Below are 15,702 nucleotides of genomic sequence, written 5' to 3' on the forward strand. Positions count from 1 at the left end.
CTAAGTGTTGTAGGGAAAAGTTAGTGTGTGTAGAGTTCAAGGAAAACTCCCTAATGGAGTTCACGGCCCTAAGGCCACCAAAAAATGAGTTTATGGTCGTAAACTCATGGGTTTACGACCGTAAGCTCATACTTACTTGATCATTTGATGTTTTGAGGCTTTACAAGACCCTAAGAAGCATTTCTACTTAATGGCAAAGTCTTTGGAAGATATTAGGGCACCTTTCAACTCCTTTGGGGAGTTCACGGCCCTGGAACCAATTCCCTTAGAGATTACGGCTGTAATCTCTCATGGAAAGGGTGTTTTTGGTGTTTTCAAGCCCCTAACTTAACTAGGAATGCATCTAGGCTAGTGTCCAAGGCTTATGGAGAGTTTAAAGCACACTTTGGCCCTTTTGTTTGGAGTTCACGGTCCAAGAACATCTTGGGCCATGAACACCTTACTCTTGGTGTTCTTGGGGTGTTTTCTAGTCCTACATACATTAGGATACGAGTCTAGGCTAGTTTCATTGCAAGAGGAAGGGACTAGGGCACTCTTTGCCCCTTAAAGAAGGGTTTACAGTCCAAGATGTTCTCGTGATGTAAACTCTTTGATCTTGTGGGTTTCTTATGATTTCTAATGTATTAGACACATATCAAGCCCTATAATACACTTAGATAGAAGTACTCACGATCTGGGACGAAAGACCGAAGATCCGTGAGAGAAATTTTGGCTTTTCTCTAGTTGGAAATGTAACAAATGAATAAATATGGCTAAGAAACATATATATACCCCTGGGTTTTTTGGCAGAAAATATTTTATTCAGGCATTGAACTCTAATATCAACGAGTTTTGGAATAACAGAGTTGCACAATACCCTAGTGCATCCTCTCTCCTGATATATCTTTAAGTGTAAATCCTGAAATACTCAAACTTATACCAAAAGTCTGAAAATTTACTGCAACTATTCTAACTTCTATTGACTTGATATTGTTTGTACACAATAGAAATTTTGGGTTGTCACACTTCGTCTTCTTCATTCCTCCATAATACTCTCAAAAACAAGTTCAAGTCTTCCAAATATCCATCCCTCCAAGTTGGTTCCTAGGATTTTTGGTAAACATTCCTTGTTAATCTAGTGTTTTATACACAATCATATTAGTTTTGTTACATTTACACACATTTATATGTGTTATTATCCATAGGGTAATACCATATTCAAGTGTTCTTCAACCATCTTCAAGTGTTATAAGCTTGAGGATCTTCATCTTCGTCTATTTATCCCACTAAGAAATCCACTCAAGGTGAGTTCATACCCTTATATTTTCATGTTTTCTTCAAGTTGTAGTGGGGGGGGGGGTATAAGTTACAACACCAAAACATAATCTAAACTTAAACATCAACTTTCAACAAAAAAGTTATGGTCTATTCACAAACTGTTTTGACCATCTTAAACTTAATATTTTTCAAAACTATTCAATATGCAAATTTCGACTTACGATGATTTTTCTATAACTTTTCAAAAAAAAAACATTGACAGAAAAGTCAAAAACTAGAAATTGTCTTTGTCATACTAAAAGTTCTTATACTTGTGTTAGAGGTAAGTTTATATGATATATTCTTTTAAAGCATCTAGACATATTAACTTATATGTATTTATATATATGATTATATAAATTGTCTTGACAAACAAACTTAATAAACTATAATCGGTATAGTTTGGAGGTCACAAACCACACTTTTCAAAGGTATACATAACTATTTAAAGGCATAATTATCTTATTTTGCAAGTAAAAGGGAGTCATAGTTCACGTAAATCTGTTAAGACTCTTGTGAGACTTTCCTTCGCCGTACCTACCTAGCGTACACCGTAATTCATGTAATCAGAGTCACCTGGAGGGAGAGCGACGTAATTGTGTATAAATATATATGGGGTTGACACCCCCACACCTGAATTGTTTGCTACAGCTAGACGGGGCCAGTCTAGGGTGACAAATATGTTACCGAAACCAACGCCTGAAGAACGTCATGATAGGCATTTTAGTCATATCAAGCATGGTTATATCGACTCACATAGGGAATAACAATACGATTTTGGTTTACGGGAAGCTTACACTTCATCGGTCTTATTAAACTATAAAACCACAAATCATTTTTCAAGTATTCAGTCTCTTACACTTCCGGTCTTAGGGTTTAAGACTATAATTTTTCCTACATCATAAAATATTGGATTTTTTTGGGAATGTTCGCTTTACTTTTACAAACAAAAGATAACAAAGGACATGCATGCATATACCCACGGTTTTGGAATGAGACTTACAAATCATTTTCATATAAAATATCGGATTTTCTGAAAGTACTACGAGAACTATTCTAAACAAGTGCAAAACCATTTTTATACAGAAATGTTTATGAACTCACCAACTTTTTAGTTGACACTTTTTAAAACGACTTGTATCCTCAAGGAACCAGTAATAGGTAATCAGCTCTGCTATGAGATCAAGTGGTGCGACTTCATGAAATTTTACTTATTGTCACTTTTGTGTAACTGATGAACAAGTACAAAATGTAAACTATGTAAGTGTGTATTTTCAATGTATGTCACTTGGAATGCTATGTTTCATTCATATTCAATTGTTATGATATTGTACAATGATGTCATCCACCCCCGGACGTTTCCACCGTCCTGGTTCGGGGGTGTGACAGGATGTTCGATTCACTTCTAGGTTTTGGAAGAAGTTCCATGAGGAGTTGGGTACTTAATATCCAGACCTTGGAGGATATGCTTCGGGAATGTATGTTGGATTTTAGTGGTAGTTGGGATACATATCTTCCATCAGCTGAGTTTTCTTACAACAACAACTACCACGCTAGTACCAATTGACCCCCTTTTGAGATGTTTTACGAGATAAAGTGTCAGAGCCAAATTTTATGGGGTAAGGTCGTTCAGCGAGTTATGGGTTGCACGGAGGTGGTGCTCCGGACTATTGAGTTGATCCAGCAGGTACGTGGGATATATATATATATATATATATATATATATATATATATATATATATATATATATATACAACAACCCTTTAACTTAAATGCTTTTTGGCTATCAGATTAGACCCACAAATGTACAAAAATATGGGTGAGCAAAAGTATCATCGACACCAAACTGAAAGGGAACTATATAGGGTATATCGTGTCAGTACTTGGTTCCTCCAATTCGCCGAAATCGATTTCTAGTACTTTTGGTTCTGGTATGGTACCATCAGATTAGGGGAAATTCAATATTGGGTGTCTATACCGGTTTCAATCCTTATACCTTTTTTGGTACGAGATCCGAATTTGCTAATCCTTTTTTTTTCCAATATGTCCTTTTATGCCTTGGCTACAAGTTAGGCTCAATGATCAACTTGGTTGGATTATGCAACATGTAACATCCCAAAATCATACGTAAAAAATTTATTTTTAATTCAACCCAAAATCATCAAATATCTATATCAATCATCTAGAAATATGTCAAAGTAAAAAAGGGAAAATGACATATATGCCCTATTATGTTTCTAAGGTTACCCATATAGACACTTAACTTGTTTTATGGCTTTTTGAGGGAACGAACTATTTGTAACCTAGCAATCTAATCTCTTTCACCTATTATCTTAGAAGTTTGGGTATAGAAAGGCTTGGAAATTCTGAGAATTGTGATTATCACTTTCAAATCGAAGTATTTGGGTGGTACTCCCAAATCCTCAATTGGATAAGTCTTATAGAGACAAGAACAAAGAATGTTTGATGATATTTTCGTATGTACCAGAAATGAGACCAAAACCAACTTTAAGATCTTTTTTCTGAAAACTGTCATATGACAGTTTTAAACTGTCATAAAAACGGATATATGGATAAGGGTCAAACCAATGGTCAATTATCTGAAAAACCAAATTTCGGATGCATTTTTAATATAGTAACATTCCCTATATAAAAAATCGCGCTGACCTGGCAGATCGACCCCATCCAAGGGCTCCTCCCCTTGGACCCCGCTCCCAGGGAGCTGCCCCTGGATAAATGACATTGTACTTTGAAACTTGATCAAACTTAAACAAGTATGTACTCCACACCTTCCTTACTTGTTTAATATTTATCAATATCACTTTTGGTCAACAAAGTAATCCCATTACACTTAAATAACATTGATGATAACAAATCACCAACATATTATAGCTGGTTTCCATTGCCACATAAGCCTCCCAACAACCCAAAACCCAAATGACGTCGTCTTGTATTTCAATTTGCTTGGGAGTTCTTTTAATCTGAATATTTTGAATTGCGAAATGAGTCCACAACCGGTTTTATTTTTGGAAGAAATTGGTACTTACGGAATGGCAATCATTTTGTTCTTGGTGCTAGAAGGAAAACTGGGAACACCAGATTTACCCTTGTCCTTTTCCAATCGGATATCAAGCAAATTGTAGTTTTGTAAAGATACAAGATCAAGAACTTGAGCAACAGTGAGATCACCTGGATCGGAAAAGTATGATTCCAAATCAGAATCGTTTCGTGAGTAGCAACAATTTTGATCATATATAGGGTTTTAATTTACCTTTGTATCTACAAAAGTTGAAAGATAGAGCGGAGAAGATAGGTAGCAGTAGGAGATAGGTGAGGACCAAAGCTCCGTCGGTGACGACAATGGTGGTGGAATCCGCTGATGAGATGGTTTGCATAGTGTTTGATGCAATCGGTTGAAAACACACATCGTGCTGCTATTTGTTGTCACTTTTTGTTATTTGGTATCTTCATTATCAGGTTCTTCCTGATTCAAAACACACATTCGAAAAACTTGCATATTCCCCTAATTTTTGTTATTTCCGCCACCGCCATTCGATTCCAATTGTTTCTCGATTATAGAAAACACCCTCCCGTCAAGGAAATAGGAACCCTAGCGAAGCCTTATTACGTGTTTAAATCGAGAAACAATTGGAATCGAATGGTGGTGGCGGATTGAAAGTACTATAAATCAATTTCGGCGAATTGGAGGAACCAAGTACTAACGTGATATACCTTATATAGTTCCCTTTCAGTTTGGTGTCAATGATACTTTTTCTCACCCATATTTTTGTACATTTGTGGGTCTAATCTGATAGCCAAAAAGCATTTAAGTTAAAGGGTTGTGTGTGTGTGTGTGTGTATATATATATATATATATATATATATATATATATATATATATATATCCCACGTACCTGCTGGATCAACTCAATAGTCCGGAGCACCACCTCCGTGCAACCCATAACTCGCTGAACGACCTCACCCCATAAAATTTGGGTCTGACACTTTATCTCGTAAAGCATCTCAAAAGGGGGTCGATTGGTACTAGCGTGGTAGTTGTTGTTGTAAGAAAACTCAGCTGATGGAAGATATGTATCCCAACTACCACTGAAATCCAACACACGTTCCCGAAGCATATCCTCCAAGGTCTGGATATTAAGTACCCAAATCCTCATGGAACCTCTTCCAAAACCTGGAAGTGAATCGAACATCCTGTCACACCCCCGAACCAGGACGGTGGAAACGTCCGAGGGCGGATGACATCATTGTACAATATCATAACAATTGAATATGAATGAAACATAGCATTCCAAGCGACATACATTGAAAATACACACTTACATAGTTTACATTTTGTACTTGTTCATCAGTTACACAAAAGTGACAAGAAGTAAAATTTCATGAAGTCGCACCACTTGATCTCATAGCAGAGCTAATTACCTGTTACTGGTTCCCTGAGGATGCAAGTCCTTTTAAAAGGTGTCAACTAAAAAGTTGGTGAGTTCATAAGCATTTCTGTATAAAAATGGGTTTGCACTTGTTTAGAATAGTTCTCGTAGTACTTTCAGAAAATCCGATATTTTATATGAAAATGATTTGTAGGTCTCATTCCAAAACCGTGGGTATATGCATGCATGTCCTTTGTTATCTTTTGTTTGTAAAAGTAAAGCGAACATTCCCAGAAAATCCAATATTTTATGATGTAGGAAAAATTATAGTCTTAAACCCTAAGACCGGAAGTGTAAGCTTCCCGTAAACCAAAATCATATTGTTATTCCCTATGTGAGTCGATATAACCATGCTTGATATGACTAAAATGCCTATCATGACGTTCTTCAGGCGTCGGTTTCGGTAACATATTTGTCACCCTAGACTGGCCCCGTCTAGCTGTAGCAAACAACTCAGGTGTGGGGGTGTCAACCCCATATATATTTATACACAATTACGTCGCTCTCCCTCCAGGTGACTCTGATTACATGAATTACGGTGTACGCTAGGTAGGTACGGCGAAGGAAAGTCTCACAAGAGTCTTAACAGATTTACGTGAACTATGACTCCATTTTACTTGCAAAATAAGATAATTATGCCTTTAAATAGTTATGTATACCTTTGAAAAGTATGGTTTGTGACCTCAAAACTATACCGATTATAGTTTATTAAGTTTGTTTGTCAAGACAATTTATATAATCATATATATAAATACATATAAGTTAACATGTCTAGATGCTTTAAGAGAATATATCATATAAACTTACCTCTAACACAAGTATAAGAACTTTTAGTATGATAAAGACAATTTCTAGTTTTTGACCTTTTTGTCAATGTTTTTTTTTTTGAAAAGTTATAGAAAAATCATCGTAAGTCGAAATTTTGATCCGTAAACTCCGAGAGTTTATAAAATGAGTCTACTTTGTTCATAGTTTTGAGTGGTATCAAACCAGTGTGAAAATGTTCGTTTTCACAGACTGGTCCGAAATCATTTCTGAAATGATAGACAATTTTGTAAAAATCGCCAAAAATCGTATGAATGCGTGCGAGTAGTCTTTAGAAAGGTATAAACCTGAACAATTTGCAAATTGAACAGTTTTGAAAAATATTAAGTTTAAGATGGTCAAAACAGCTTGTGAATAGACCATAACTTTTTTGTTGAAAGTTGATGTTTAAGTTTAGATTATGTTTTGGTGTTGTAACTTATACCCCCCCCCCCCACACTACAACTTGAAGAAAACATGAAAATGTAGGGGTATGAACTCACCTTGAATGGATTTCTTAGTGGGATAAATAGATGAAGATGAAGATCCTCAAGCTTAGAACACTTGAAGATGGTTGAAGAACACTTGAATATGGTATTACCCAATGGATAATAACACATATAAATATGTGTAAATGTAACAAAACTAATATGATTGTGTATAAAACACTAGATTAACAAGGAATGTTTACCAAAAATCCTAGGAACCAACTTGGAGGGATGGATATTTGGAAGACTTGAACTTGTTCTTGAGAGTATTATGGAGGGACGAAGAAGACGAAGTGAGAGATAAAGATGAAAAAATAGGGGGGGGAGAGGTGAACGAAATTTATGGGGGTGGTAGGGTGGGTAGGGGGTAAGGGGTGGGGTGAGGTGATGTTTGCTTTGTTATATGTTGGATAATGGTCTTGATACATGTTGGTTAATGTTTTATGTTGGGAAAAGATGTAACAATCATGTCACTAACTCGAGTCTTCTTATTTTTATAAAAATCTAGGTAATTTATAAAAGTGGCGTAATTTTTATAAAAAATGATATTCTTTATAAAGAGTGTGGTATTTTTATAAAGAAAATATGGTATAAATGATGTATAAGTATTTAATTTTAGTTATAAAAATTCAAATTGTTAATAAAATCATTATTATAAAAAATAATAATATGTTACACGAAAATTAGGTTGATCCCTAAATTCTTTTCGTTAAAAGTTGGGCGTTTTAGGCCGGGTATGAAATTTGTCGTATTTGGTGATGAATTCACCAAAAATTTGTATTTGTATCATTTGTTATGAATTTGCCATGTAGCGTAAGGATTATGAATTCCACTACATCTTGTTATGAATATTATTTATACTAAAACAATATAAAATTGAATTACCGAATTGTTACGATACTAACCTTATTTAGGGTTTATGTTCTATAATTTCCAATAAGAGTGGTGCTTTGTATGATAACTTGTCAATCGTACATTTGTACGCATTAGGGAATATCACAATTCATCTAAAATTCTAATACAATTTGAGTTGTCCTGGTTGACTTTTGTTGACTCTGGTTGACCCACAATCGAGAGTTGTCACACATCTCGATCAGAAACCACCAAGATGGGAACCTCATGTTGTGCTACAACCTCCCGGATATAAACATCCATTAACTTCTCTGTGGAAGTTCTTTTTTGAATAGGAATGAAATGCGCACTATTGGTCGATCGATCCACAATTACCCAAATCGAATCCACCCCTCGTGCAGTCTGTGGTAGCTTTGTGATAAAGTCCATCATAATCCTCCTCCTATTTCCAAACGGGAACACCCTACATCTCCATTTTTCCATGAGGTTGTTGATGCTCGGCCTTGAATTTCCTACAAGTCAAGCACCTCACCACATACCAAGCCACATCCCACTTCATTCATGGCCACCAATAATAGAGCCAGAGGTCTCCTTACATCTTCGTCGCTCCCGGATGAATAGAAAATCTAAACTTGTGTGTCTCTTCCATCAAAATCTGCCGCACACCACCGCAGTATGGAACTCAAACTCTCTAACGAAGGGTCAATAATCAACGATTGTCATAATCAAAATAAGTCACCTGACCCACTATGGGCTCACTATTCCGGTGCTCCTCTTTCATAGCCTCTAACTAAACCTCTTGAATATGCTCTAAGAGTGGGGCAATCACTGTCATCCTCAAACAAGCGTCTATGATTCGTGCTCTAGCCGACTTACAGCTAAGAGCATCGACCACCATGTTGGCCTTCCCCAGGTGATAAAGGATCTCACAATCATAATCCTTCACCACATCAAGCCACTTGCGCCGCCTCATGTTCATATTTGGTTGAGCCATCAAGTACTTCAAACTCTTGTGCCCATGTACAAATACAACGAACCCCATACAAGTAATGACGCCAAATATTGAGGGTAAACACAGCCACCCCATATCCAAATCATGAGTGGGATAATTCCCCTCATGAGGATTCAAATGCCTCGAGGCAGTGCATCAAAATTGATCCCAATCCCGAGATCGATTCATCACAATATACTACGAAAATCATCCACACCCTATGGCAGGGTCAAGATTAGAGACTCGCATAACTTCTGTCTCAAAGTCTCAAACGCATCTTGTTGCTCAGACCCTTAATGGAAAGTAACAAACTTCTTTGTTAACCTGGCCAATGGAACTGCAATCCAGGAGAAATTCTCGATAAACCTCTAGTAACACCCAGCTAAACCAAGGACATTTCTAATCTCGGATAGAGTCCTCAGAATCTCCCACTACATCATGGCCTAATCGACCAATATACCCTTTTGGCTGACAAGGTGCCCTAAAAACTGCACCTCGCGTAACCAGAACTCGCATTTGGAGAACTTGGCATGTAGCCTCTCCCTCCTCAAAGTTTTCAAAACCTCCCACAGGTGATCCTCATGATGCTCCTTGGTCTCAGAATATACCAAGATGTCATCAATAAACACGGTGACTGACTGATCCAACATCGTTCGGCAAACTCGGTTCATGAGATCCATGAATGATGATGGTGCATTGTTGAGCCTAAAAGGCATCACCACAAACTTATAATGACCATAATAAGTCTTGAATGCCATCTTTTGAACATCCTCATCTCGAACCCTCATCTGATGATAGTTTGATATGAAGTTGGTCAAACAAATCGTCAATCCTTACTGTTATTCACCGTCAACTTGCTTAGCTCCTGATAATCAATGCACATTCTGTGGGAGCCATCCTTCTTTTTTTACAGATAATATCAGTTCTCCCCAGGGTGAACTACTCAGCCTGATAAATCCCTTGTCTAACAACTCGTGATGCGGTGTATACAACTCTTGCATCTCCGATGGTGCCAACAAATAAGGTGCCTTGGATATCGGAGCTGCACCAGGAACTAAATAAATACGCAACTCCACCTGCCTTTCTGGAGGAACTCCAGGCAGATTCTCCAGAAACACATCTGTAAACTCCCGAACAACCGATACATGATCAACCGACCTCTTTTTTCTCCTCTATGGTGTCCAACACATAAGCCACAAAACAAGAACATCCCTACTATAAATATATTCTAGCTCTCACAACTGAATAAAGATTCGGTCCCCGTTGAGCACCCTGGTCGTGAATAACCAGTTCTCTCCCACTTGGGTTTTGAACCCTAACTAACTGGTGTCTTCAATCAATCATTGCCTCATTACGGTTCAACCAATCCATTCCCACGATCACTTTGCTCTCGCGTAAAGGACTAGAAACCAAATCAATCGGATATCGCTAGCTAAGTAACTCTAGAACACAACCTCGATGCACCCTTGATACTCGCATTGGACGATCATCGACAATTTCTACCTCTAGTGGATAATCAAGCTTCCCTGGATCGTCACCGAACCTGTAACACCCAAAGTTTTGAAGACCAAGAAAGGAAAGAAAACCCTAAATTTAGGAGGGACTCGGCGAGTCCAAGGAGGAACTCGGCGAGTCCGAGCGGGATCCGAGTCGAGGATTAAGTGACCAACTCGGCGAGTCGGCCAAGGTGACTCGGCGAGTAGGGTCTGTGCGAGGAAAACCCTAAATTCTGGACTTGGAGCCTATATAAACGTCTTAATCTTCTTCCTAGGGTTCCTTACTGCCTCTTAAGCCCTGGATATCGAACCCTAGCCGCCATATCCTCTATTTGAGCCATTTATTTCCTTCAAGAGTGCATTTAGCTTGGAGAAAGAAGAAGAATCTTGAGAGTGCAAGAAGGGGGCTGTAGATTCGGGATTAGGAAGACATTTCTGAGCTTTTGGAGGTATAAACTAGTTCCTGGACCCTTTTTGCATCTTGATTTACGTGTGGTTGTTGGGGCTCTTTAGCCATAATGATATTACTTTGAGTTAGGAGCCGGATCTGGAGTTGCTACTTCAGATCCAGGTGTGTTATGGACTGGAGAAGCATAAAGTATCAACCCTTGAGTCGATTTTGAAGCCCCTTGGCCTTAAACCCTAGTTTATGGTGCTTATTGCTTAGATCTCCCTCTCTACACGTAAAGTTTGCAACTTTACGTGGGGGATAGGCTTGGGAAGGGTAGATCTACAATTTGGAGTCCATGCATGACTCGAAAGTCCTCTGCATGTATGTAGATCTGAATGGACTCGGCGAGTCCTTCGAGTGGACTCGGCGAGTATCTTGAAGGTGAGGAGGAACTCGACGAGTGGGATGAACAACTCGTCGAGTCGGACGAAGTTGGGCATGAACTCGGCGAGTTGGAAGAACAACTCGGCGAGTTGGATGAAGATGGTCTTGGACTCGGCGAGTCAAGTCGCGAAACCCCAAACCCTTCGAGCTTAGACTCGAATCAGTGAGTCGACTAGAGATTCGGTGAGTTGGACAGGTCAGGACTCGGAAATCGGTAGACTCGGCGAGTCATGGACTGACTCGGCGAGTAGAGTCGCGAGTGGAAGGACTATGGGCTTATGAACTCGGCGAGTCAGTAGGGTGACTCGACGAGTAGGGTTGACCTGGAAGGTTGACTTTGACCAGGACTTTGACCTTGACCTGAGTTGACTTGGTTGTCTTTCGGGGGTCAGTTAGACTCAGTGTTGCTTTGACATTGGTAGCTTGGGGAGCGGGTGGAGCAGGAGTTCAGAGAGTTGTCGGTCAGCAGCCAGAGGATTATCAGCAGAGTCAGCAGCGCGAGGTGAGTCTCCTCACTGTTTGTATGGGTATAAGGCACCAATGCCGGCCCATTTAGAATATGCATGGAAGACCAGGGGGTGTCTCCTGGCGCACAATATGTTATTATGTATGACCGGAAGACCCGGGGGTTAGCCCTAGGCAATATGTATGAAAGACCAGGAGGTGGCTCCTGGCGCCTTGTATGCTATTATATATGAAAGACCAGGAGGTGGCTTCTGGCACACTGTATGCTGTTTAGCTAAGTAGAGTAGTATGTACGGTTGTCTTTGTGATACTTGCATTGAAGACCAAGGGGTGGCCCTTGGCACACGTCTGTAAGACCAGGGGGTGGCCCTTGGCACTTGTCTGTAAGACCCAGGGAGCGGCCCAGGCTTGACCAGGAAGACCACGTGCGGCCCGTGGCATAATGGCAAGACTATGTTTGGTACATAACACCTTACTTGGTTATGGATAAGTCGGTTATGTATGGTTCTTGGCTATGAATGGTTTGTATGGTATGTGGTATCTGGGGAACTCACTAAGCTTCGTGCTTACGGCTTTCAGTTTTGGTTTCAGGTACTTCCGGTAGCGGATGATGGAGCTCGGGATGATCGCATGGCACACACCATAGATTAGTCAGCCTGGGAATGTTTTACTCTGATAATGAACATGTGTTTTGAAAACTAATACTCTGTTTATGTTTTGAAAGGATGATTTTACTTGAGTGATACTTTATTAAAATAAATTTTTAGTCTTAAATTTTGGGACGTTACAGAACCTTTTGCTAACCAAAAGATACACAAACAATTGGGTGGCACCCGAATCAAACAAAACTAAGGTTGGAACACCGTTAAATAGGAACATCCCTATATAACAACAATCATATAATAATAAGCATAAACATCAAAAGAATAATGAAATATGGAGAAAATACATACCTGCAACCACATTTGGTGTTGCACGAGCCTCCTCGACTGTCAAATGGAAAGCTCGACTCCTCACCACTGGTGCCTCCACCTTGCCCTGGCGGCCGTTGGTAATCCTCATTGTCGTGGGAGCATGTGCTATCACTGCTCACCCTTTCTGTCAAACCCGGACAATCGGCCTTCTTGCGGCCCCTCTAATTACAATGAAAGCAAATCAGTCCTGATTTTTGGATGGTGGCGGCGGTAAAATCCCTTCTAAAATGACCAGTCTTGTCGTACTTGAAGCAGCCATGACCGCCCGCCCTACAAGCCCCCTCGTGTGTATAGCCACACTAACCTCGACCATGTTGGCCCCTCGATCTCGAATCCATAATCTTGTGCTTCTTCCCTGAGCCCCCTAACACATGCGCCTGAACCAAATTCCTCTTCCTCACAGTCTCCATATCAATCTCTCGCTCGCGAACCCGAGTGATCATATCATCGAATTTCTTGCAGCTAGACATACTCACAAACTCCCGAATCTCATCCTTTTGCATATCATGGTACTAAACCTTCTTCATTTCCTTGTCTGCCGTATACTGCGAAACCAACAAAGCCCTCTCACGAAACTGATGGGTTATGAGCATATATACATTCCTATGTGATCATGCAACCCTAATTGATTTGGATCTAAGATTTTAACTAATTGAACATGCAAATTGAATAACAAAGCGATAACCCTAGATATAGCATACAATATTTGAAATTCATGTATAAATTTAAGGGTTAGAACATTACCTCACTTGTTGTATTGTAATAACAAGACAATCCTTGAAGATCTTGACTCTTGAAAGCTTAGTGCCCCAAGTTTTGCACCTATAATGGAGTCACAAACACCCAATGCAAAGGATGAGAAGGAGAGACAAGGAAATCGGCCAGGGTTTCAATCTAGAGTGCATTGACCAATTTTATTAGGGTTTATAGGGTTTATATATGGCCAGGTTGCTTAGTCTTGAAGTTGGACTTGAATAAGGTAACCTTAGTTCCTATCTTAAGCCCAAAGCAACCCATGGACCTCCATAAGATGCCTTGGACGAATTCTTATAAGCATAAGCTATAAGTTCATCCACTCCCATCCAATGAGTCCCTAGGCCCAGTTTCGCAACTATCAATGATTTGCAAAATAGCCCCTCCATTATTAATCAGTTATTTTAATTCCAAAATTAATATCAAATTAATTTATGATTAATCACCAATTAATAATATGATTTCTAAATAATATATTAATATTGTAATATACTAATAAAATCACTTGAGTACCAATTTATCATTTCACATAATAAATTATACTCTCTCTTCACTAGTCATCCTATCAAGTTGCGTGAGTGAAGTCAACCCAAAATGACTATGCTATATATCAAATCAGGTACATACCAATTATCGTTATGGGCTTAGACACAAAATCCACCAGTTTCCCACTTGAATAAGTCTAATAACTATTATTGCAAGTATGACTTCAAAATTTGACTAGCAATCGTAGTTTTCAAAAGCCACCGTCAAACTCTGATCTAATCAATGATGCATCATTTAGATAAGTGATCAAAATGGAGTGTTACACCTTACAATCGGAGGTCCTATGCGACTGTGCCAGTCGCAGCCTAATTCAAAAACGGAGTGTTATACCTTACAATTGGAGGACCTATGCGACTATGCTAGTAATATAGATTTAGTTTTGTCAACACACGATCTACTGAATCTACCAAAAACAAACTCAAAAAACCATTTCAAAAATAAAGTGTTTCAGAATTGTACCACTAAGAACTATTTGATTGTTTTTTAACATAACAATTAAAAAATCAAAAATACTATTTTATTAAAAGCCTTCATCCGACTTTGATATTTTTGTATTTTCTTTTTTATTTATCATTATATATGCTATTCTTGATTATAATTTTTTGTAAAATAAAATATATAATTTCATAATTCATGAGTCTTATTTTGATAGTAATTTATAGTGAGGATACTTTACAAAATATTTCGGAATAACTCAATAAACTTACACCCTAATTCCAAAGATATCATTGGTTGTTATACAACTCACACGGATTGCCATCCTGTATAGTTGACCACCTGTGCAAATTTACACCTAAATTCCCCAATCTTATTTTTCAGAAATTTGAATTTTGCCGCTAATTTCCCGATAATTTCCCCAAATCCGTGCATTATAAAATCCCATAAACCCTTACGTCAAATCTACAATCAATCCAACAACAATACTTCAAAGAGCATCGTTAATTCTTCACTCAAACACTCATATCTCTCTGCAATCAAATGGCTCGTACCAAACAGACGGCAAGGAAATCCACCGGAGGAAAGGCTCCAAGGAAGCAACTGGCGACCAAGGCGGCAAGGAAGTCGGCGCCGGCCACCGGTGGAGTGAAGAAGCCACACAGATTCAGGCCAGGAACCGTCGCATTGCGGGAGATCAGGAAGTACCAGAAAAGCACCGAGCTTTTGATCAGGAAACTTCCGTTCCAGAGGCTTGTGAGGGAAATCGCTCAAGATTTCAAGACTGATCTCCGATTCCAGAGCTCTGCCGTGGCTGCACTTCAGGAGGCTTCCGAAGCGTACCTTGTTGGACTATTTGAAGACACAAATCTGTGCGCGATTCATGCTAAAAGAGTTACAATCATGCCTAAGGATATGCAGCTTGCTCGTAGGATTCGTGGTGAGAGGGCTTAGAACTTTTGTTATTGATGTTAGTATGTAGATCTTGATTAGTTTGATGTTCGTCTCGGTGTTCTGTTTCTATCTTATTTTACTAAATGAAAATTTGAATTTGGTGTTGAGTAATCTGGTATGCAAGTATGATTCTTTATCTACATGATTAGGCATTGAATCTTCCATGTGGTTTCTTCCTTCCCCATATCGCAAAAGAAATATAAATTTAAAGCAACAGCCACCGTGGTAGCTGCTAATCACCGCTGTGATCAACGGTACCCTAACGCCGCCGTGAACAGCCAATGAACCCTAGGCATCGATCGTCGCCGCAATTTGTTATTAAACACTGAGAAATAATATATTAATTTAGTTACTTTTTATTTCAT

At 38.9% G+C, this 15,702-nt stretch overlaps 1 protein-coding gene across 1 annotated transcript; it reads left to right on the top strand.

The window, feature by feature from the left end:
• Positions 1–14,838: 14,838 nt before the first annotated feature.
• LOC145058568 (histone H3.2) lies at positions 14,839–15,448 on the top strand. The gene has a single exon (XM_079006457.1). The coding sequence runs from the start codon at positions 14,927–14,929 to the stop codon at positions 15,335–15,337; it is 411 nt and encodes a 136-aa protein (XP_078862583.1). The 5' UTR covers positions 14,839–14,926; the 3' UTR covers positions 15,338–15,448.
• Positions 15,449–15,702: the final 254 nt, after the last annotated feature.

The sequence above is a fragment of the Lactuca serriola genome, chromosome 6 (genome assembly GCF_051521515.1).
Source record: "Lactuca serriola cultivar US96UC23 chromosome 6, Lser_US96UC23_V15, whole genome shotgun sequence".
NCBI classification, from domain to species: Eukaryota; Viridiplantae; Streptophyta; class Magnoliopsida; order Asterales; family Asteraceae; genus Lactuca; species Lactuca serriola.